We start from the raw sequence: 24634 nt of genomic DNA, 5'->3' as shown, positions 1-24634 counted from the left end.
ACCAAGGTGAGCTGTCGTGGCATCTCAGAGCCCTGCCTCTTAGGTAGGGGTAGCCAGGCTTGGAGGCAGGTCCCCCACAGCTTTCTCCCCTACCCCAGTTTCCCATCTCAGCTCCACCCAAGAAGCTCTATTTTTTTCAAGTCCCCATGGAGGGAAGGAACAGATGTGAGGCAATGGCCTAACACACACCCACATCTGGGCCGGGATGACTCTGTGGCCCATCCCCTGATTTCACTTAACTTTGGAAATGCAGTCTCCACTCAGCCTGGAACCCCAGATGGAGAAATATTTGGAAACACCAACTCTCATCCACATATCTGCTCTCCTACCCAGACTCACATTCCCATATTTGCACTCTCCAGGAGACCCTTATCTACAAATCTGCCCACACACATATCAGGAGATCAACTGTGTACTTCTACCCAAGGTTACCCAGAGAAAAATGCATGTTCATGCATTCACAGGGGCCTAAAGTTCACTTTGTCTGTATTTGAAAATAGGATAGGGCCTCCCCAGTGGCGCAGCGGTTGAGCGCTGGGTTGCGAAGCTGCCTGCGGCCTCTGCGGCGCCGGTTTGATCCCCGGCTGCTCCCCGGCCACCAGAGGAGGGTCCCACATGGCGCGCAGACCTCTCCTGCCGCCCGCTGCTCCCCTCAGCAGTGTCCTTCGGTCCTTCTGCCTGCTCTGCTCCCCGCTCTGGCTCTGGTGAATTCTCTCACCCTCCCGCGCTTCTGACTGTACCCAGTGCTTGTATAAACAAAAACAAACAAACAAATAAATAAATAAAACATGCCTCTATAAAAAAAAATTAAAAAAAAAAGTTAAAAAAATAGGATAAAAAAGAGACAAAGTCTAAAGCAGTGCCTTCCAAGGGAAATCTAATGTAAACCACATGTCTAATGAACAATTTTCTAGCAGGCACATTAAAGAGATAAAAAGAGACAGGCTAAATTAATTTTTATTGCCTATTTTATTTAACATACCCGAAACATGGTCACTTCAGCATGTAGATGGTATTTATAAATAATTGAGATATTTAACTTAAATCAAATGTGTATTTACACTCCAGGCCCAGGGCAGTTCGCACTGGCCACATGTCAAGTGCTGGATGGCTGCTGTACCAGCCAGCTAGGGTCTAGTCGTTGTTACTGTTTTCTCCCCTTTGGAAAAATGTGAAAGGCTTTCTGATTGTGTTCAGGAAGTGAGTGTGCTCAGCTTTTAAACTATGTGATTAAGTTTGAGATAACTTTGGAATGGACTGTCAAGATTAGGTGAGGTGATTTTCTGTTCCTAAACCCTTGCCATGCTTGTCCACTCAAGGAAGATGGGTTTTGGAGTGATGAGAGACACTCCTCTCCAGCCTCAGCAAAAAGCCAGCAGCTGGGCCACCAATCCCCATCTAAGTAACAGCCACAAGACCCCAACCAGGAGGAAGCAGGTCCTGCTCTAATGGACAGAAGCAGGGGGTGGGGCACAGCTTTGAATATTTTCCTGGCTCAGATGGGGCTAAGCTCTACCGCCAATGTTTGGATTTATTAAAAAACAGCAGTGTGCCTGCATCCTGGTGGCCTGAGAAAGCTCGGTGGGGTTGCCTGATCAGTCCCTTTCATGGAATGACAAGTCTCAATTTTCTTTTAAGGAAGAAGGAGGTCCTAAGCAGGGATTGGGTTAAAAAGGGCATGTGATCCACATCCTACCAATTAGAACCTAAGATTTGGCACAGGGAGTGGGCATATGTGGCAGACAAGCCAATGAAACTGGGCTCTGGGACTTTTGTATTAACGCAGTGAGGGCTAGGGGGGACTGGACTTCCCTTTTCCTTGTGTCTCCTCTGATGTGGCTGCCAGATAGGGAGAATCTAAACTGGAAGTTCCACAGGGGAGAATCTGCTTGATGGTGAAGCTAACTCTGAGAAGAGCAGACTAGGGAAGAAGTCAAGTCCAGGAGACTTCATTTGAGATCCTGGATCCAGCCATAGCTGAACCTGTCCTTACAACACTAGGACTCTTGGTTTAACGAGCCAGGAACTTCCTTTTACGTTTGCTCAAGCCGGCTTGAAGTGAGGTCTTGCAGCTTGGCCATCACAAGGGGCTGGACTGTTGGCATGTGAAGAAACAGAAGCTGCAGAAGAAGGCTTGCCAGTACAAGTCTGCCTTTTGGGGCAGGCAGATGATTGCATGTGAATTGAAAGCTCTGAAGGGCCCTATCTTGGGGTACAGATACAGGGGGATAATTGTGTCAGGATCTTGGAATGAGTGCTCCCCCTGCCCCACATCAGACATGGAATGGGTCGGGCAAGGTACTAGACTCACCCTCTGTAGTCCTGGACACACTCTGACTCAGTAGCCCACACCAACCCAAAGGCCACAGAGGGCTAGGAGGAGAATCTGGAAGGGGAATCCCTGGATTGGGATCTGGGTGGGTTCCATGTGCACCCGGAGTGCTCTTGACCTGAGCACATGGCTCAAGATCAGACAGAGCTGAGCTATCATCGGAGCTCCAGTGGCGCAATCGGTTATAGCGCGCGGTACTTATACAGACAGAGCTGAGCTATCAGGGAGTGGTGACAGTGGGGGAGGGGGAGGTGGCAGTGGGAAGAGAGTCCAAACATCCTGAAAACTAGGACCCCACCCCATCACCCATTCCCCAGCCCCAGGAGTGCTGCTGGGGGCTGTGATATTTGAGTCGGGGGTGCCTTTCAAGACTGGACACCGAGCCTGTGTCTGCATCTCTTATGGGTGGGTTTTATGACTCCCAGGGAACTGGATCCTGAATGACCTAGACTTGTGTCCCCATGGAAGGGGGGTACAGGATGCTGGGGTTGCCTTCTAGGCCTTTGAGTCCAGACTTGGACCAGTGTCATCCCAGTTGGGGTGAGGATTTGACATTGGAAGCATAAGAGTGGGGCATCTAAGTGCCCCTGTGTCCACCCTCCTCCTGGGCATGCCTTAGTGCTTCAAGATGCTCTGCTGTGTACACTGTGCCTATGGGACACTGTGTCTGTGACTGTGGTAACAGGATTGTGTATGTGTGCGTGTGGCCATGTGTGACGGTGTACATATAGCATGTGTGTGTACATGCTCTCTCCTGAGAGCTAGGAATACCCCAAAGAACAAACATGGCCCTGCCCTGTGTTCTCTGATCCCAGCATTCCCAAGGGTGTGCACCCCCCCCACCCCGCCCCGGTCCGCCCACAGTCACAGTACTGGGACTGCACCTGCACGTGTGAAGACGCCATGTGTGGTCTGTGACCGCAGCAGGCACCTGTGGAAGACCCCTACCTGCCCTCCACCTGGCTTCGTATGGGCCTTGGGGGGTCCTTTATGAGCAGGGAGGGGATGTGAAAGGTAGGGACTCCGCACTCTGGGCTGGGAGCTGACTCAGAGCTCCACCCTGACCTGACCTGAGGTTGGGGGGGCTTGGGTTCTGGAGGGTGAGCAGGTTGGGGGCACAGTCCCTGTCCTACATGGATCCAGACCTTGGAAGAAAACTGGGGGAGGGGTGGCGGGAGGGCAAGGAGAATAACCTGGTAGCTTCCAGGGATCTGAGGCGGCCTCGAGGCAAGACTCACTTCCACTCATGAAGGAGGCCAGGAGCCTTGGGTGTGGGTATCCTTAGAGGAAGCTACACTCCATTCTCAGAGGCAGAGGGGGAGGACAATGCAAGGGGAAGGCAGGTGGGGCAGAAGAAAGTTGTGGTCCCCTGCCTTGTCTATGTGCCCCAATTTTGTGGAGCCACCAGAAAAGCCACCCCCCAGCACCAGCCCCACAAGCACACCAAATTCGCAAAAGAGCGCAGAGTAACCACCTCTCTGGCGTCTCCCTGGGGTTTGTTTGCAGCCCAGTCCCCTCTCCCCCAGGGGGCTCAGAGGCCGGGTTGGCACCCCCCACCCCCCGCCAGCTCAGTGGCCTACTTCATGGGACCGTGGGGCCACTGCCCCCAGTGCAGTATCCAATGCAGGGCATGAGAGACTCCCCTGAAGAAGGCCCAGGGGGTCCAGGCCCTGGTGGAGGAAGAGCCCAGGTGATGGGAGCTGACCACCTCCGCGAAGCCTCTTGCAGTGGGTGTTTTGGAGCAAGGAGGGTTTGGAGCTGTTAGAAGCAAAGGAGCTGCCTGAGATCAGGATGTGGTCAGGGTGAAAGTCATGATCGAGTGAGACGTGAGGCTGAGGTTCGTTTGGGGCTGGGCTAGGGTTAGTTTGGGGTTGAGGTTGAGGTTTGGTTGGGGCTGGGGTTCAGATTTCTTCCTGCTAGGGGTAGGGTCTGCATCCGGCCTGATGTTCACCCATGCCAAGACTCAGAGGGGGCTCTGAGGCTCCTGCCAGGGTTGGATGTGGGGGTCCTCAATTAGGGAGCTAGTGCCATCCTGGATCTTCTGCTGACTGGCATCATCCACAAAGCACTGGCCTGTACACAGTGGCAGCCCCAGGGCAGGGAGGAGGAGGGCCTCAGTGGGCCTGCTTTGGGCTGAACTTATTTGGCTGGACCCACGTGGGGAGGGGGAACTCCGGGTGCTTGATTTGGAAACTATATTCTTCCCCTTTTCTGCGTCGCACACTAATTGTATTGAAGTTCCTTTCCATTGAAAGTCTTATGCACTGGGGTATGTTTTGTCTTGATGTGGCGGATGGCAGAACCTGTTTAGAGCAGACAGGGTTGGGGGTTTTGGGGTGCCCCTCTCCCTGTCGCATAACAATCCTTTTTAAGTTTAATATTCTATTTTATGTTTATACCCCATTTTGTGAATCAACTTACCTATTCATGGGCAGTTTGTTTCCACCTCTTGGCTATGTGAATGATGCGTCTACGAACATCTCTGAGCACCTATTTTGCATTTTCTAGGGTAACATGTTCCAGGAGTGGAATTGCTGGCTCATGTGGCAATCCTGTGTTTAACTTTTTTGAGAAACTGCCAGTTTTTATATGTATAAATTCCTGGGGAAAGTTTCAGTATTTAGTGACATATGAAAATCATGCAAAGTTTAAAATCCAGTATCTGAAAGCTCAGCCTCCAAGTCTGCTTGTCATTTGGGCCCTGAAGGAGAGAAACCTGATTCTGTGAGAATCTGGATGCAAGTGGGTGAATCCAGGAAGGTTTGGGGGTGAGTAGAAGTTGGAGGATGAGCAAGAGTTAGCCATGAGAACGGGGGGGGGGGGGGCGGGCGGAGGGTGCCCTGGGTGGAGGAAACTGTGTGCCTCAGGGCCTCGGGTAGGAGAGTGCACTGGCGTTGAAGGACTGAAAGACTAGTCAGGCAGGAAGACAGAGCCTGGTTGGGATAAACAAATCTCATGGGCTCTCCCCAACCTACACCCCAAGTCACCCTTCCTTGAAGTAACAGATGCTGGGGGCACAGGGTAGCTTGGGAACTGCAAAAATAATTTATTGCCAGCTCTTATTTCTCACACCATTTAATTTTAACTTTTCAGATAAATACTTCTGAAGGATGCAGAAGAAATCGGCAGCCCTGACCACAGGTTGGGTGACAAGCAGGGGTGAGTGGAACCCTTAGGATTCCCTGGGAACTCAGTTTGAAATCCTCGGCTCAGTAGAAGGAAAGGGCTGTCTACCCCTTAATTCTCTTTAAGAAAATAATAAAATCCTCCTATTCTCCCTGATTTTTACCAGTAAAACCAAACTCTGCTGGTCTCAATTTTATGGCTCTAATGTTAGCTAATAAAATCCAAAGGCTGGGCCTCTCTGGTGGCACAGGGGCTAAGTCTCACCACTATCAACCTGCTGCCAGCCACTGTGTCCTGAGTTCAATCCCCAGCCAGGTTGCTGATCCACATGGTGCAGCAGACCTCTCCTGCCTCACCTGCTGCTCCCCTCAGCAGTGTATTTCACTGGATCTGCCTGTTTTGCTTCCCATCCTATCTCTGGTGAGTCCTCTAACCCCCCACATCTCTGGCCTACACCCCAGTTCTTGTATGCATAAATAAATCTATCTTTTTTTAAAATGCCAAGGCTGGGTCCAAGATAACAACCAGATACTTAAGAATTTTATAACCCATTTTACTGAAGTACAATTTCTGTACAACACAATGTGTCTGTCTCAAGTGTTCGGCTGGATGCAGTATGAGAAAAGTGTCTTCCTGCCTGCTGCACCAGCTCTTCCCCCTACCCAGAACCATTTTCTTTAAGTCAGGTGTAATTTGCATAGAGTAAAATTCACCCTAGTTCTGAGTTTCTATAAATGCATAGTTGTGTGGCCATAGACTTAAAAAAAATTAATCATAACCAGGAAAAAAAGGAGTTTCCCAAAGATCTGAAGGAAGTGGCCTCCCTGCAGCCTGAAGTCACCTGGGGATCGCCCTCCCCCTGTTACAGGGCAGGGAGAAGGGCGCCCCAGAACCCCCAAACCTGACCGCTCTAGATAGGTTCTGCCATCTGCCGCATCAAGACAAAACATATAAGACCTTTAATAGAAAGGAACTTTAATAAAATTAGTGTGTGATATAGAAAAGACAAAGAAGATAATTTCCAAATCTAGCACCCAAAGTTGCCCATCTCCTCATGGGTAAGTGTCCAGCCAAACAGGGTTGGCCCAAAGCAAGGCCGGAGAGCCTGCCTCAAGTCTAAGGCACTTTCCGGGAGTGGGGGCGGGGCGGGGGGAGGGGGACGGACCCATAGTGAAGGGTCAGAAACAGCCAGACAAGTCTGGGAGGAAAAGAGCAAAATTAAAATCCAGATCTATGCTGCCATCGTTACCCTCCCCACGGGTCTCTCACCCACATCTGTTTCAACCCGTCCAGGACCAAGAAGCAAGCGCAGCTTCTCCACATGTCTCTCCACTTCACCCGCGTCCTCCAGGTCTCCTTCTGGCTCTCCATCTTGCTTCCTTCCCTCTTCAATCTCCCCTCCAGCTTCATCTCCTCCCTGCTCAGTTCCACCCTCCTTTGGGTGGAGCAAGGAACCTGGAACATCCCCTTTTCCTGGGGACCACCCAGTTACACCCCCAAGGCTGCCTTTCCTGGGCACTGTGGCCTGGAGACCAAGCCTGACTGCACCAGGTTGTTCTCTGTTAATCATGCCTGTCCTTGAGGGGTTACTTTAACAAGGGGGCCAGTGTCCCTAGGAAGATAGAAGCTGTTCCTACATGAATGTCTGCAGTGGGAGACTGTCCCCCGAGGCTGCCTGCACTTGGCTGGTGGCCCTGCCGGAGGATGATTCCCTGACCTGGTGACAGGGTGAGGACAGAGGGCTCCGCCAAATCAGAAAAGACCCATCGGCCCTTGTTTCGGGCCTCACAGGAGTGACAGGAGATAAAAGTAAAAGCCCTGGAACCCTGCTGGCTTTCTTTGGCAAAGAGCTGGAGAGCCAGACCCTCGCCGAGACGTCCCTGCCCCTTCGCAGAGCAGAAGTCAGAGCTGCTGGCAGCCCCTCTCGCAGAGGCGACTGGCGGGTGGCTCTGGCAGGGCCCACTGGGGGGAGAGCAGCCAGAGCCTGAGGGTGGGTGTGAAAAGTCCCCCAAAGTTTCTTTTGCAGAGACTTACTCCCAGCTCTCAATATTCCCCTGGCTCCTAGAGCCTCTTGCCTCCTTAGCAAATACGATAAGATAAATCTTTCACTCTGGGCTCCATGGTGAGTTCTAAAATGACCCCATCTACTACTGCTGAATGCTTAACCCTGGATTCAGCAATTCAGTTCGCACATGACTCATTTAATCACCACCACCCAATCAGAAAGAGATGATTATTATCTCCAGTTCCCAAAAGGACAGCCTGAGGCCCAGAGAGCACAAGTGACTTGCCCAGGGCCACAGAACAGGTGGGTAGAAGAGCTGGGATCTGAACCCAGGTGGACTGGCTCCAGGACCCATACATTTCAGCCCAAGAAGTGTGTGTGTGTGTGTGTGTGTGTGATACAGGGCAGCCCCGATATAAAACAGGTTGCCTGACGGTGGGTCCTCACCGGCACGCTTAAAAGGGACTTAATACCCTGCTGCAGGCGCACACAGAAGGTTAATTCACAAGGGAAGGGGAAATGAGGAAATGTACAGCTCAGGGAGAGAAGTGGGAGATAAAGTCTTAAACGTGTCCTACCCAATCTGCCGACCTGGAATCCCAAAAGGCACTCTGAGAGCTGGCGGTGAGCCAAGAGCAATGAAGCCAGGAGGTGAGAGCGACCCCAAGGCCCACGTGTCTGGTGGGCCTTATAGCAAACCTGGCTGATTAACTTCACCCTCAGGTCCCAGCCATCTTCCCTTTGGTGGTGATGGGATTTGTCTCTCCCAGTGTCTTAATGGCTTTGGTCTGGAGCGGGGGTGGCGTCCACAAAGCCTGTGTGGAATTAGCTCAGGACATCCTTTCCCCCTGACATGTGTAGGTTGGGGGTGGGTTCTCCCTGGACCCCTGGATGGCCACATCTGCTGTCCCCCCTTTGCTTTTCCTGTTTTAAAAAAGCAATGCTCTCTGAGAATATTCTCAGCCTTTTTCTTTTACAAAAAATAACAGAAATAAAATATTCTCATTACTGGAGTAATGAGAAAACGGGAGGGGTGGTTCTGCAGTAGCCCATACCCTTGTCCTCCAAAAATCGAGGAACTGAATAAAAGGGGATGGTGGTGGGAGTCGAAGGAGGGAGTGTCTGACCACAGCATCCTGGGATAACACTGAGTTGTACCCCCAACTCGTCAGTCTCCACTGATGGAGGATAAGAACAGAAAAACTGGAAAGGAGATACAAGGTCAAGAATCTAACTCACACAAGGAGGTGGGGGTAGAAGGGATTAGCATAAGCCATTAATAGAAGCCAAGACCCTTAGGCATCAACGCCCAGATCAGGAGGTGCAACACCCAGAAACTATCAGACTGCTATAAGGAGTGTCAGGGGCACAAACCATCCACCCACAAAGGTGAGCCCCTCCCTGAAGATGATAAACCCTAACAGCCCCCACAATGGGCAGCCCTCCGTCTGCCCTCCTGTGACTATGGAGGTGCTTCTTTTCACCAACTCTCTCCCTCGGCAGGGCAGCAGCCTCCTGCCTGCCTGTGACCTGCACCTGCTGGGTCTTCTCTTCACCGACCTCCCTCTGCGGAGGCAGTTCTCAAGGCCGCCCGTCTGCAACCATGCAGGCCTCTCTCAGCAAACCTGTCCCTTTCCTTTTCCCTCATAAACCTGCTCTTTATATATAACGTCTGTGTCTTGTGGAGAAACTTGCCCGGGAAACTCGCCATGTGCCGCTGAAACAGGATCTCTGGGCGAAGCTTTCCCAGGGTGAACCCAAGGACCCTGCGCTCTACAAAACTCCATCATCTGCCACATGCCTAGTGCCCCCAGCCCCCAAATTATATTATAATAACTTAATATAATAACTTATAATAACTTAATTATATTATTATAACTTTATAATAGCCCCATGCAGTTTCAGAAATGAGGAAACTGATGCTGGGTGAGGTTGAGTCTCTTTTGAGAAGGAAAACTTCTGCTCCCAAGTTAAAGTCCTTTTAACCAAGACTTTCTCCTACCCGCACCATGGGGTGGGGGTTACACGGATGGGAGGGACACATGGAGGGCAAAGTAAGGGGGGGCAGAAAGTTTTGTGGAACACCCCTTCACCCCTGCCCAACACGACTCTTGGGGCCCTGCCACCCAGGATGGCTGTCTCCCTGCCTCTTCCTACCTTTCTTCCCAGCAACAAAGGTAGACCTTCGAGAAGGTTTAGGGGTCCTGCAGCACCTGTGTGCCTTGAGCAAGCAGCTACACACCTCTGGGCCTCAGTTTTCCCATCTATAAAATGGGAGTGTTCTTAGTAATGAGCTCACAGGGCCTCAGCGATGATGAAGGGTCTCCCCCAGCTGCACAGAGGTGTGATTGGCATGTAACACGCTTAAATGTGAGGTGTAGTGATGATGTGATACATGCATAGGTTATGAAAGGACCACGTCACTTACCGCATGAAGTTAGTCAGCACCTCCTGCACCTCACATAATTACAGGTGGGTTTTTTTATGGCAAGAACTGTTTAGCACCTTTCAAGGACATAATACAATATTGTTAAACTTTCATTATGGGGTGCACTCCAGGTCCCCAGAACATGTTCATCTTTTGGACAGAACTTTATATTCTTGGCGTGACATCTCCCCACCCTCACCCCGGGCCCTGGGCAGCACCCTTTTATCTGCTTCTGCGAGTCTCACACTTTTCGATCCCACGTTTACAGCACAGTGACTGCCTGACAATACTGTATTGTGTATTAGAAAGTTGCTAAGAAAGTCATTTTTTCAGTTCTCACGCCCTTCTCCCAGCACAAACCCCTCTAACTGTGTGAGGAGACGGATGTGTTAACAACCCTTCTCATGCCGCCATTTTCCAATATACACAATTATGAAATTATGCTGTTGTACAACCTTCAAAGTACACATTGTCATATGTCAATTATATGTCGATAAAGCTGGGGGTGAACAGATCCCAAGTGTGAGGTCACACAGTATCTGGCTGTCTTATTTATTCCACCAGGCGTGTCCCTCATTGAGCCTGTGCAGGCCTCTCAGAGCGGGCACGGCACCAAGGCAAATACTTCAGCAATGTTGCCTTGGACTGTTGTTCCAGAATCTCCCTGGCCACCGATGGGGATTGAGACAGAGTGGCCACGAAGGGACCTTGGTGGCCCCGGTCCAGGAATTCCCCTTCCTGTCCTGCTGCCTGCCCCAGCCAGGGGACCCCATCTCTGAGCCCCCAGGAGCAGCACCTTCCCCCCACTCCCCGCCCCACCAAGGGCAGTTTCCTCGCCTGGACACATTTTCACAATGTTCTTTTCAGCAACTGTTGGCTAACTTGTGTTTAAGACTTTAAGCAACTTTACAAGAAATTTAGAAAAGGGAAGTTCCCCTGCTCCCTCAATGTCTGGATTCCTCATTGCATCAGTCACTTCCTCTTCCTGCCTGGGGCACTTCTTCCTCCAGTTCTTCCTTGGCTTTCACTTCTCTACCCACTGGCTGCCCAGCAGGTCTTTCACCCCCACCCTCCTGCAGGCAGGCAGCTCAAGGACACCAACCTGCTTCCCATCACTTCCTGTGAGGCTCCTGGCCTAAAAAACATGGTGCTCTCGCGTGTCAGAAGTGCCCTCAGAACTTGAGAGCACTGAGTCTCACCTTGTGAGACCCTCTTGAGCACACAGTGAGACCAAGGTTGGACTCTGTTAGTGTTAAATAATATTACACAATAGCATATTATTATAATATACACTAATATTATGTGGATATTATAGAATAATAATAATATAGCTATTACAACAAAATTATTATTATTATCACTGCAGCTGGTGATTCGTGGGTGCTTCCTCTGAGCTTATACTGTAACCACCGGTGACCCCAGGGTCTGTCTATACCCCAGGTCTCTCTGCAGAGCTCACGTGTCCAGCTGCCTCCTGGGAAACCCCACAAATAGACATAAGAAAATAGGTCAGGTTGCTTCCTGTACAAACCAACTAGCTGCTAAGGGGCAGTTCTTCCAAGAAGGCCCCCAGCCAGATGGAACGATGTGGTTGGAAATAATCCTCAAGAAACAAATGGATCCAGGTGGTAGAAATCAATGGCTGCTCACATTTTATGCAAGAGTTGGAGGGGGGGTGACCAGAGGACATCTCCCCCAACCTACCAATCACTTCACATCACAGGGTCCCTGAGCAGCTGCAACACAAAGCACCCAGTCCCACCCGTGGATGGCAGGACCAGCAATGGTTCTGTTACAGGGCAGCTCCAATATAAAACCGGTTGCCTGACAGTGGGTCCTCACCCGCGTGCTTAAAGGGGACTTACTAGAATTAGCTCAGGACATCCTTTCCCCCTAACGGATCCAGGCTGTGGCACTAACCACCTGTCTGCAGAGAAGCGCAGGGTGGGAGTGGGAAGCAGAGATGCTGAGGACCAAGCTCTATGAGGTCACAAGGAAGCACCAATCCATTCCCCTGCGAAAGGAAGAGAACCCAAAATAAAACACACCAAGTTGGGGTTCAAGTCTCAGTGCTATTAAGCTATCACCAGCCACTGTGGCCTGAGTTCAATCCCTGGAAGGGAGAAACCCACAGGGTGCAGCAAACTTCTCCTGTCTCCCTGCTGCTCCCCTCAGCAATGGATTTCAGTCAATCCGCCTGTTCTGCTCCTCATTCTGTCTCTGGTGAATCCTCTCACTCCCGCATCTCTGGCCTACACCCCAGTTCTTGTATGCATAAGTAAATAAATCTTTAAAAAAACAAAAAAAAAAACACACCAAGTCATGAAAAATGCAAAATGCCCCAAGGATGTAAAGCAGAGTCCTTGCGAAGGTGGTGGTGACCTTTGAGCTAAGATGGGAAAGACAGAGGGGCATGAAGAATATTGCAGGCAAAGACAGCAGATGCAAAGGTCCTGAGGCAGGAACAGTGTGGAATGTTTGAGAAACAGGAGCAAGTCTGCAGTTTTGTCCATGAGCAGCAGTGGCTGAAGAAGCCAGAGGGAAGTGGAGCTGGGGGAGGGACTGCACAGGACAGAGAGAGGAAGACTGGCTCATTCTCACAGGAGGGTTTTGAGACATCTGCTTAATGCCCATGAAGCCCCGACACAGAGCTTGATAACACCCCCTCAAGGGTCCTGGAAATATCTGTAGAATCAGAAGGTCCATATACCGGACACATGACAGCATCATCTAGCTATACTGAGGGGGGAGAGGTGGCGGCAGTTTAAGGAACAGTTTTGTTGCAACAGAACTACTGAATGACCGGTGACCTACTTCCCTGTGGTCTCTAATTAGGGTCACCCAAGCTTGGTTACAGACGCAGTAAACCAAAGAAACTGAATTGAGCCACAGCGCCCCCTGGTGCCCACAGCCCCTCCCCACATGAGGGGATCCTGGAGGAAAACTGGTTTCTCTAGAGTTTAAATATTAAACTTCAAAACCATCTCCCACCCGTTCCCTCTGTCTCCCAATAGTTAAACTAATTTCTTGTCCAGGCTGGGCAGGCAAACAGTGCGTCCAGGGCGCGCCGTCACAGGGTCTGGCTGACCCACTTGCTCTGGGCACCTTGCACGTGTCTCTGCCCTGGTAGGAGTCTCACCTAAACCCTCGAAGTGCAAGTGCTGACTCACAAGTGCCCATGCCTGCGAAAATGTATGTACAATTTTTCCTGACCGAGTGTCCTTAGATTTCCCTGAACTCTCAAGAGGATAAATGACCTCCAGTCAGGGCTAAGACGGCAGTAGTGGGCTCAGTAAGATTCCGGGAGTCATCTTTGCCCACAGTCTTGTGGTCCCAGCCTTGAATGGGTTCTACCCCAGGAGGGGACAGAATGGAAAACAGTGCTCTGTGGAGGGGGCTGGGGCTTATGCCCAACCTACTCATGTACCTGCCACCCAGGCCCCTCCCTGGAACCCCCCCCCCCCCCGGAGCACCTCATCTCCAACATTAACTGGTTCCTTCTGCAGTTTCCCATTGCTCCAGCAGGAGCCCAGATCCACAGTGACCTTCAAGGCCATGGCCGGCAGATCATGTCGCCCCTGAACACGCAGATGCCATTCCACTCTCTCGTCTCTGTTTCCACTGCGCCACCTTCCCTTCCCTGACTTCATTTTCATTCTCAATTCAAACTTCACCTCCTCTAGGAAGCCTTCCCTGACTGCCCGGACTGGATGGATTAGTGTCCTCTGGCCTCCCAGTCCTCCCGCCACACATCACTGGGTGGCCGTGTCTGTGCCCCTGAGAGAATGGTCCTCACATGTCCAATCTGCACTAAGATCAACATTTCATCTCAGTCAAATGTTAGGGGCTGAACTATGTGCCCCCAAATTCATGTTGAAGCCCTAACTTTCAGTACCTCAGGTGACTTATATTTGGAGATAGTCTTTAAAAGATAATTAAGTTAAAGTAGGTCATGAGGATAGGCCCTAATCCAATTTGATTGGGGTCCTTACAAGAAAAGGAAATCAGGACACAGACAAGCAGAGACTATGTGAGGACACAGGGAGATGACGGCTCTCTCCAGACCAGAGGGCTTCAGGCCTCTGGGACTCTGAGGAATGTAAGTCATGGAGCCTGTGGGCTGTCGCAGCAGTCCTAGCAAGTCCTTGACTTGATGTTCCCAGTCAAGGCCCTGATAAGCCCTGCAGCTGAACAACCTCTGTGAACACCCTCAGGGGGAAGAGGAGAGACAAGAGAGCTCTAACTCCGGGTGAGGACTGAATGGCTGCTCTCTGCCTCCTCACACAGATGCAGACCCTGACCCCAGGAGATGGAGGGGTCCCTGGTCTCCTGTGGCTCCAGGCCTGGTAGGGCCAGCTCACAGGGGCCAGGTGCAGGGCCCGCTGTGCTTCAGCACCAACAGTTCCAGAGCAACAGCCGATGCTCCAGTCACAGGGAGGACCACTCCCATCATCAGATTTCAGTGCCATCACACATCCTCTGCCAAATGGCTGCCATCAGTGACCATTTTGTGGATGGGCAAACCAGCAAATAGGCCAAGGCCTGACCATAGATCTTAGTCAATATCCAAACCATAGCCCAAGCTCTGAACTTGTACACAAGCTTATGATACTACCCTTCGGCAGAACGATAGAGACTGGTGGGGTCTGCAGCATGGCCAGGGAAGGGGCCCCACAGGAGAAGCCTAGTTCTTTCCCTCGGGAATAAAGTGAGGTGGGTGCTGGCTGGCTAGAGGGAAGGCAGGAATTTATTTCTCTGAAAGGAAGGGGTGTGTGGCATGGAGGGGGTGGTGGTCAGGGCAAAGAAATATCCTCCAGCTTCTGGTCCAACATCTTGAGGTCATCCAGGAAGCGGGTTGGGGTGAGGATGTGCGAGGAGCCTGGGTAGGAGGGCAGTGATGAGAGGTGGGGGCCCTGCCTCGGCCCCTCATGCCCCCCAGCCATAAACACCTCATCTCCAACATTAACTGGTTCCTTCTGCAGCTCTTGACATGAAGGAATCTAGACCCCACAGAAACACAAGGGTCCACCCCACTAACCTCCTCCCTGAGGGCTGAAGACCAAGCCTCTGAGAAGCCCAAGCAGCCACGCCCCACTCGGAGCCCCAGACCCGAGACGGAGTTTGGATGTCAGTCCCCATCCCTCCAGCACCCAGGAGTCCAGCCCCGCCCCAGGCGCTGAGGCGTGGGGGTGCCGGCTCCCAGCACCCTGGCCCAAAGTCCCGCTCCTGGCTACTCACCAATGAGCACCTCCCACTTTCCCTCAGTGGCCTTGGTCACCTCATAGGCGGCCCTCATCTCTGACATCGCCACGCCGCCCATGACGTACACGATGAGCCGGGGCCCTGCTCTCGCCTCCACGCTGGCCTTGCTCTTATGCCAGTGGCCAAAGCGGGCACTGCTCAGGGAGGGTGGCAGAGGTTAGTTCAGGCAGAGGAACACCCACTACCACTGCCTTCACGTGACACCAGCCTGGCGTGGGCGGGGTGTCCTGGGGCCCTCACCTGACTGCAGCCTGGGAGCTAGGGGTGGGGGCGGGGTCAGACACGAAGGGCCACAGCTTTCGGTCCAGCCTGTCTTCCACGGCATCCTGTTGATGACAAGGCGGCTCAGGAGAGAAGCCCCTGGCCACTGGGCCCAAGGTCCGGAGTCCCCCCCCTCACTGTGTGTCAAGGGGTCAAGATCCTGGCAGACGGGAGCCACCAACTGCATCTCCAGTCTCTTGGGAACCCAGATTGATGGCCCCCAACCCCTTGGAGACCTAGGATCCACCATCTAGTCCCTTAGTCCCATCTAGTCCCTAGGATCCACCATCTAGTCCCCTAGACCCTAGGAACCTGGGTCCCTAGCCCCCTAAGGACTCTGTTCTCCCTGGGGACAGAGAGCCCCCAAGGACCCAGGAGGCCAAACATGCACGGCCCCCAGGGACGCAGGCCGAGGTTGCTGGGCTCCCAGGGATGCCAGGAAGGATGTCGCAGAGCCAGCCTCCCGGCCTGGTCCTTTGGCTGTTCCTATTTTTGGCTCCCAGAAGAGGGGGGGCAAGAGGAGAGGTGGCAGGAGAGCGAAGGAGGACCACGGGGATTTTCTTAGGGGTAAGGGGAGAAAATGGAGAGGGACAGAAGAGGATGGGGGTGACTAGGAGCTGAGGCTCCCCCTCAGAGGGCCCCATTCCTAGAGTGCAGGCGTGGGAGACTCCCGGCAGGCAGAGCCCACACAGGGGTGCCCGCAACGAGGGATTTCGTGTTAAGCCCCATGAGCACTGAGCACGGAGGGGGCCGAGGCCTGACTAGACCAAGGCGGAGGTGGTGGGAGCTGGAGGATGTCAGGCCGGTGCCCTCCCGCCCCGGCCCCCGCGCACCTCCATCACGTCCTTGACGACGGGGGTCCAGCGGGACAGCTGATAGGTGGGCTCCAGGCGTTCCCTCCGCTCCAGCCGGCTTGAGGTCCCAGGGCCCTGAGGTGGGGCATGAAGGGGCCAGTGGGGGAATTGGGGAGGGCGTGGGTCACAGCTGAGGCTGGGGGCTCATCTGGCTTGGGGGGTGCAAAGCTGGAGAAATGGAAGAGAACCAGAGTGGACGGGGAGACAGGAGAGGAAGCGGGAGGGGAGGAGAGATGTGGGTGAAGAGAAAGAGGAGACAGAGAGAAATTAGGAGAGAGGGAAAAACAGGGAAATAGAGTAACAGTGCGGGGCAGAGAGGATAGGGCCCGGGAGGCCAACTTGGCAGGCCAGAGAGGAAAGACCGAGCAGAGGTTGCTGCTGGGTGATGGTGGGGTCGAGGGGACGAGGCTCAACCTCCCTGCCCCCTGCTGGAGAAGCTGCTTTCCCCAGGATTCAGACCCCAGGCGCCACCCTGGACCACCACCACTGGGCCAGGCGCTCTCTGCCCTCCCCCTGCTCACGGTATGACCCGTGGGGTGGCCCGGGCTCTCTGATCCCCACGCCAGGCCCCACAGGGGCTCTCTGTCCCACAAGAATCCCGCCACACGCTGTGCACCCAGACAGGGGAGGCTGGCTCTGTGCCCCCTCCCTCCCAAGGCCATCCCCACATCTGTCTTCCCTCCGGTCTCTGCCCGCTGTGGCCTGCTCCCAGCGTACCCCGGGGTTGGTGACAGTGCCTCCCAGCTGCTCCAGGTTCCGGATGAGGCTGCTGTGGGCCTGCACGTTGGCGTGCTGGATCAGCTTGGCCAGATTCTCCTCACTTACACCTGAAGGGGGAGTGGGGGTGCAGGGGGGCAGGGAGGAGGGGATGGAAGGTAGCCACATGGATTCCTGGGCTCAGAGGGGTGTGAGAAGCATGAGGGCTACCTGTGATGGGGGCACCCTGCCATGGGGAGGTCTTCAGACTGCGGGAGTCACTGGGGTCAGGGCAAGGGGCAACCTCACATGGGGACCCCAGAGGGGGTAGACGGGGGGACCCTCTGCAATCAGTTGAAGGAACCAAGCTTGGAAGAACTACGTGAGCAAGGCCCGAGCCAAAAGGGCCAGGCCCGGTGGAGGGAGGCCCCAGAGTCCGGAGGCATGCTGGGTGAGGGCATCCCAAAGACAGGGGAGCAGTGGAGTGAGGGTCCCCGGATCACAGGAAACCCTGGGGGTCAGGGCGCCCGAGGCCCCACCCACCGTTCCGGAGAAGGATGTAGAGCAACAAGATGCGGATCTTGTCGTAGGCCGGCACCGCCGCGTCCAGCAGCACCGGCACGATCAGCTTCATGGCGTCCTTGATCTTCTCGCCTTCTGCGTCAGAGCCCATGGCCAGGTCCTAGGGGCACAGGAGTCAGCTTTGCCGTCCGCCTCTACGTGGGGGAAGGGGGCTCGGATATCCCTGGGATCCTTGGAAAGAACTTTGGGGGCCACTTCATCCTGGTACCCAGTCTCAGAAGGCCCCACCCTACCTGTGGACAGTTCCTGCCCCTCCCACCCACAAAGGACACCCCTCACAGGGGCCACACTCTCGCCCCGGACCTCTTCTACGGGCTCCCCCTCCACAGGCTCCGCCCCCAAGGTCAGACCCCAGCGCTGGTCCCACACCTGTTCCACGCCGCACAGCTTCTCCACCGTGCCCTTGAAGCGCTTCATGCAGTCGTCTGCCAAATGCAGGTGAGTAGAATACTGTGGGGTGAGGGTGAGAGCTGGGGTAACGCAGACTGAGTTAAGGCACAGACAGGTGGGGAGGGGGGTCATCCCCACTACACCTACTTTGTTCAGCTCCTTCTGGTACTGTGGCATCTTTTTCAGGATGTGGGACAGGTCTTTGATGTTGGCCTGGGGACAGGGCAGGCATGAGGTCAGCTCCCACATCCCCAACACTCCACTCTAGGGGCGTCCAGCCCACCCCCCAAGGTGTAGGTGGGGAGCCTTCTTCCCTGTGGCCCCCAGGACCCAGTCACCTCTACCTTGTCAGTGGTGAGCCGCTTGCTCTCACAGAAGGTTTTCAGGAGCTCCGTGACTTTCCTAGCATTGAGGGGGGCAGGGGTGAGGTTGGGGGCTCTGTGGTTTTACTGTAGTATGGGGGCTGCACAGCCAGGGGCGGGGAGCCAGGATGTGTGTGAGCCCATACTGGGGACACACCAGGGAGTCTGGCTCAGGGGTGTTCGCTCAGAGCCAAAGGTCACATGCCCAGCCCACGACGGGAGTGCGAGGGCTGAGAGGGCCCACCCCTCCCCTGCCGGCGTGCACCTGGACACGTCGGCGATGTGCATGTGCCGCAGCTCCACCCACAGATCGTCGTCCTCGTCCAGCAGCACAGCCTTCTCCCGGGCCTCGCTCAGCCCCGTGGTCTCGTACCTGGGTGACGGGAGGTGTCAGGGCTGGGGCCCGAGCTGCGGGCCAGGGGCCAGGTGTGCCGTGACGGCTGGGGATAGGTCCCGGGGGCTGCCCACTTGTATGTGTCCTGCTCGATGTCCAGCAGGTCATAGGCCATAGCCTGGAACGTGAGCTCGTGCAGCAGTGGAGACACGGGGTCGGCCGCCCGGTCCATGATCAGCAGCTGGGAGCGAGTTTTCTCAGGGCCCTGGAGGAGGCGGGGTGGGTGGGGGGCAAAGATGAGACCACCAAGCCTAACAGTGGCTGGGGCCTCACACCCAGCTCCCCAACACGCCCCCTCACCTCGCCCAGAGTAGGGGTGTCTGCTTTGAAGGCATTCAGCTTGGCCAGGACGGCATGGGCCAGCTGGGCGGTGTCTTCTGGACCCCTGGGGTGGTCAGATACAGGCAGGCCTCAGGGCATGCGGTCGGGCCAGGCGCAGGCTGGGGGTCAGGAAGGGATTAGGGCTGGGAGTAAGGCTGAGGATGGGATGGGGGTGAGAAGAGAGATTGGCTGCAGGATGGGGTCAAGGTCAGGGGGCAGCATCTGGACGGGATCCCCACTTGCGGTAGCGGATGGCTGGGTACTCCTGAAGTGTGGCACACAGTGTGGCGATCTGCTGGGCCAGTGCCTCGAGCTGCCGTGTCCGCTCCCCGGCCCGGAAGGGGCAGTAGAGGTTGTAGGTGCTGTGGGGGGCGTCCAGGGAGAAGACCTGGGCGGGCACAGTACAGAGCAGCCGCTGTCAGTGCACACTGTCCGGGCTCCAGCCGCCAGAATCTGGGGTGCCCAGAGCTAGCTTTCCCACCCCTGAGCTAGTACCAGGGCAGCCCCCAAGCAGGGCCTGGAGGAGCAGTTGGAGAACACCCCAGCCCCCACCCCGAGGGCAGGACACATTCAGGTGTGCTCCAGGCTGCCCCCTGCAGCTGCCAGGGGGAACCTTTACTTGTCTCATTGCCTATCTCTGCGGGTGCCTGCCTGGGGCCAGGCCGGCTGTACCTGGGACTCGTAGGGGAGGAAGGCAAGATGGATCTCTTTCAGCGTCTTCACTACCTTTGCCAGTCGGGAGCGGCCCAGCTCACTGAACAGGGGCTCAGGGCAGGCTGGGGTGGGCAAGAAGGGGCATCAGGCCAGAGCAGCCCCCACGACCCCTCAAGCAAGCCCCCCTTCTCCCAGCTCTCCGCACTCACTGTCGGTGAAGAAGACATGTGCTGCTTTGTAGGTGAAGGTAGGAGTCCCCCGGAAGTCTGCAATCAGGGCCTGCACTGACTGGGGATGCAGACCACTCTTCAAGTCCGGCCTTGCACCACTAGACCCATCCATTCTCTGCCTCACCCCATTCACCTCCTGTCCCCCCAATACATGCACAGAGGCATGCACACATGTGCACCCTCCCCCCCCCACACACACACTCATTCACATGGGCACCTTCTCCGTGGGGCTCAGCAAATAAATGGCCTCCAGGCTGGGGATGGGTTCCCGCCGCTTGTTGAGGTCCTCGACAACTAGGAGGCACAAAGAAGGACATGAGTTTAACCCCAGGGGGCTGCACTCCCTGCAAGTCCAATGCACTCCCACGGGCCACATAGTCAAGAGCTATGTGGGCAGGGGTCATGTTCAGGGAGGGGTCTGTGGGTCTCCCCTGAGGACCCCACACTGAATTCACCCTGGGGTTCCACACATAGGAGTTGCACAGTCAAGAAAGGTGACCCCTTAGGCGAGCCTGGGGGGGGTGGTCTACATATCACGGACTGCTACGTTTAGTTGTGTTTGGGGAATGTATTGGGGAGGGTCATGCATTCAGGGGTGTCTGTGCAGGGACATGTATACTTGGGAGTTCTGAAAAATTTAGGGGGATCCTATACTCAGTCTGATGTGGGCAATGTGGGGTAGCGTGTCCGCTTACTGGTGATGCCCTCGGCCAGGATGTCCGACATCTTGCAGCAGGATGACAAGATGCGCATGCTGGGGTGGTCCATGATGAGCACCTGACGGGTGGGTGTATAGACAGGCAGTATAGACAGTGTATAGACAGGTAGGCTGAGAGGCTGCAGTTGCCCCTGGGGGGTTGGGGGGGCAGCCCCTCCTGAGAGCCTCAGGAACCAGCAAGATGGGAGGCCCCAGGATACCATCCCCATCCCACCCCATCCACCAGTGGATCTCCTCTGAGTTCTCAGGGGTCCCACATTCAGGGTCCCCAACAGGGGTTTGGAGCAAAGCATCTGCCTCTCCTACCTTCCACTCCCCATCCTTTTTGACGCTCCGAATGACTCCGCTCAGAATTTCTGCAGGGAAGGGAGGGGTGGGCTCAGGATGCTGGTCCTCAGGCCTCATCACTCACTCCCTGCCTTCTTGGCCTGTGTGCTGGGCTCACTCCACTCACATTTATACCTCCCCCCAATCCTGTGAGTCCTGATGCCACCCACAGTTGACAGTCAGGGGAACTCGGGCTCAGAGAGGACAGATGAGCAGCCCAAGCACCTAACTGGTCAAGCGCTCTGAGTGTAAGTCAGCGCCGCGTAAATGTGCTTTAGCTGGACCGCGAAGGAGCCAGTGGAAAGCCAGGGACAGCTCGCAGGTGTGGGGCGGGGAATTCCAGTTCTGCCTGGGAGTTTCACTGACAACCCCTACTCCACCTCCACCTGTTTCCCCTGTGCTAGAATACAGAGCCCCTGGATCCACTCTGAGGTTGCCTGGCTCCAGCCTCAGTTTCCTTATCTGGAAAATGAAGTGTCTTTCCCCGTCTCCCTGATAACCCCTGGTGTCAGGGGCTTTTTCAGCTGGGATGCCAAGGCTTTGGGCCACACTCTGCCCAGAGGAGGGAGGAGTGTGAAAGGGAGTGCGGGACGAGGTGGCCCCGCCTCCCAAAGTGTCATGTCCAGTCTTATCCGGACAGCCAGGGCGGAAGGAGCCTCTGAGGCCGGAACTGCTGGGGTGGGGGAAGAGGCGACCTCCACCCCTCCCCCAAGTACCCGGACCTCACGCCTACACTTGGGGGTGCTCACGACGCACGGGATTCTTGGGTACCTGGCTGGGAGGACGGCGTCCCCACCCCCTGAACACGCGGCCGAGCGCACCCAGCCCTCCCACGGGGGCCCGAGCCCAGCCCTCCCGGCCACTGCCGGGCTCAGGGAGCAGCGCTTCTGGGCGTCCCGCCGCGCTGTCACACCCCAGCCCCGCGCCGGCACCCCAGGCGTCCGCGAGCCCCTTCCCGCCGCCCGCCTCCGCCACCCAGTCTGACCCCCTGGGTCGCCGGCCCAGCCTCCCGGGTCGTGTCGCTCCGGCGGAGAGAGCAGGGACGCCCCGCGGGCCCAGGTCCCAGCTCGTCCCCTCGAGGATCAGGTGACCGACCCCCTCGCCCCGGGAGTTCCCTGCGAAGAGGCCCAGCCCGGCCCCGCTCCCGTGGCCGGGGCCTCCGCGCCCGCGCGCCCCGGCCCGCGCGCCCAGGGGACGCGAGCTCCCAGCTCGGGGGGCACTCACTTTCCCCCACCACCGCCTTCAGCCCGGAGGGCGCCATCTTCCCCAGGGGCGCCGCCGCCGCTTCCGGGTCGGCCCAAGGTGGGGGCGGGGCCCAGGGCGCCTCCACGTGGGCCCCGCCCCGCCCCGCGGCCGGCCCCGCCCCTGCGCACCTGGCCCCCCGCCGTCGCCTCCCCGCGGTGGTCGCTGGGCGCGGCCGGGGCGCGCGGCCGGGGCGCGGACCCGCCCTTTCTCGTGTGCGGCGAGCGGGCCGCAGGGCAGGGGCTCCTCAGTCCTCCCCAGGCACAGCCCCGTGTCCGGGGGACACTGGACGCCCCGCGAGGCCCGATCCCGTGACGCCCCTGTACACCTGCACCTCGGCGTTCAGCCGCAGCAGCAGGCTTGGGAAACATTCCATCAACCCCAGAGCAGGCCTGGCGGTAAGCCAGCACTTGCTGCGGGCCGGGTCCTGACTCCGCCCTCCCAGAGGCTGGCAGGGAGTGCCCTTTCTGCCACTCCCGGGCTGGCGAATCCCAGGCTCGCGGACCCTCTGTCCAAGGCCAAGTGAAAACTGAGCGCACTAGGATTGAAACAGGAGTTTGTCCCAGGAAGAATACTTGTCACAGCCCGTGTTTATGGGTGTAAACACGTTGGCATGGCCCGGTGATCCCATTTGCATGTCGATACACACATAGGGGGAGTGTCACGCGCAGCTGTTTGCACACACACCTCCACACCCATGCCCCTCAGTCCATACTGGACTTGAAATGTCAGAGTTTGCTTTTGCTGAGGTACCATCTCCTGCCGGGCACAGTCCAACAGCACCCTACAGCTGCGGTCCCAGATCTAAAGGGTGATGCATGTGTGCAAATGCATAGTCCCGAAATACCTCAGTCTTGATTTCTTCATTTGGCTCTATTAAAAGTCAGCCAGGTGCCAGGCCCCTGTCACTTACTTGGGTAAGATGACAATGAATAGAAGGCCTGCCATGTGGCACTTAAAGTGGATGAGTGTGTGTGTATGTGTGTGTGTGTGTGTGTGTGTGTGTGTGTGTGGTGGGGGTGATGGGAAATGATCAATTCTGCCCCAGGGAAAATAAACTGCGGTGTGTAGCAAGCGCCACCCCAGGTGCTTTGTTGCAGGTAGCGCCAGAGGGGCTCCCTGAGAGAGTGGTCTTAGACTTAACCTTGAACAGCACCAAGGAGCAGCCAGGCAGAGAGGAGCAAGGAGATAAGCTTGGAGGAGTGGAGGGAACGAGGGGAGCAGGGCAGGAGGCGAGAGTGGAGGGCTCAGAGGCCAGACTTCTGTGGAACGGCAGGGCTAGACCCTCCGGATTTGCCTGGGGCCGAGAAGTTCCTGGGGCGCAGGGCTTTCAGTAGTAAAACTGGGACTGTCCTGGGCCAACCAAGGTGGCGGGTGATCATAGGGAAGAGCTTGAGTTATCCTTTATTTTCCATGTTTCCCCTCCCTTCTTCCTTCCTTTCTCTTTGACAGCTCTACCGAGAAGCAGCTCATCTACCGTACAGTTCGCCCACTGGCGACAATGCCATCCTAGCGGAATTGGGCACCCATGTCAATTTTACATTTCTCTTAACCCCAGGTGTGTTTTCTTGAGAATAGGGAGACCACTGAGCTAGGAAAGGAGGCCCCTGTAGCTCTTGGGGGAAGGGCTGAACACTGGGGCAAAAGGGTGTATGTGGCTGGGAGACCTTGAGGAAGGTTTAGGCAAGTTGGAACCACCAGCGTTTTCCCAGCCTGACCCCTGGTGGTGAAAGTGTACAGAGCTGGCCACTCCCCACTCTCCTGGGCCGGGGGTGAGTAGGGGCTTCAACTGTCATGAGCTGAAGTGCTACCCACTCTGTACCCCTCTGTGCACACAAACCCCCCACCCCAACTCCTACCTTGGATGATGAAGTCCTAATCCCCAGCAGCTCAGAATTTGATCTTATTTGGAAACAGGGTTGTTGCAGATGGAGCGAGTTCAGACTAGAGTGTGTCGTGTGTGTGTCTGGTGTCCACAGCTGACGGCCATGTGAAGACAAGGTTACCAGGGGAATGTCATGCTGTGACAGAGGCAGAAACTGAAGTACCGTAGCTACAAATCACGGAACACCAAGGACTGCCGGCAACAGAAGTCAGGGAGAGGCAGGAAGAAGGATCCTCCCCTACGGGTTTCAGAGGGAGCGTGGCCCTGACAACTTGATTTCAGACTCTGGCCTCCAGAAAAATTTACGAAAATAAATTTCTATTCCTCTGTGCAATGCAGTTTGTTTCTTTGTAAAGGCAATCCTGGGAAATGAACCATCCATGCAGGAAGGAGCAGGGAATCATATTGGCATCCAGGACTTGGGGCCATGGAGAGGGTGTGAATGTGACCCCCAGATGGGGGAGGCCTGTGTGGGGAGACTGAGCTTTGCACTTAGACAAGGATGGTAACAGTGCAGTCCACTTGGCCCAAGAGGAAACTTTAACTGCTTCCAGAAAGGCATCTT

At 55.5% G+C, this 24634-nt stretch overlaps 2 protein-coding genes across 5 annotated transcripts in view; both read right to left on the bottom strand.

The window, feature by feature from the left end:
- The window catches only part of LOC311182543 (olfactory receptor 7G3-like), a gene marked incomplete at both ends in the record, with an annotated part of 735701 nt that overhangs the window by 53416 nt on the left and 657651 nt on the right, over positions 1-24634 (bottom strand). The gene's annotated exons all lie outside the window — the stretch shown is intronic.
- STXBP2 (syntaxin binding protein 2) lies at positions 14658-22203 on the bottom strand (the record flags this gene model as incomplete). 4 transcript variants are annotated; one of them, XM_084251400.1, is made up of 19 exons in its annotated part: positions 14658-14770; positions 15130-15287; positions 15394-15479; positions 16248-16343; positions 16986-17095; positions 17508-17646; positions 17916-17996; positions 18084-18149; positions 18281-18338; positions 18564-18671; positions 18767-18897; positions 18993-19077; positions 19253-19401; positions 19686-19789; positions 19877-19995; positions 20107-20191; positions 20593-20674; positions 20922-20971; positions 22167-22203. In XM_084251400.1, 19 exons carry the CDS (start codon positions 22201-22203, stop codon positions 14685-14687), a joined length of 1830 nt encoding a protein of 609 aa, XP_084107526.1. In that variant the 3' UTR covers positions 14658-14684. The 4 variants fall into 4 exon arrangements, with proteins under 4 accessions (XP_084107526.1, XP_084107529.1, XP_084107527.1 ...); XM_084251403.1 differs by having other exon boundaries at positions 15130-15290; positions 19877-19955; positions 20115-20191; XM_084251401.1 differs by having other exon boundaries at positions 19877-19955; positions 20115-20191.

Source organism: Talpa europaea, assembly GCF_964194135.1.
Source record: "Talpa europaea genome assembly, chromosome: 12".
In the NCBI taxonomy this organism is placed as follows: Eukaryota; Metazoa; Chordata; class Mammalia; order Eulipotyphla; family Talpidae; genus Talpa; species Talpa europaea.
This window is presented reverse-complemented; position numbering and strand designations above follow the sequence as displayed.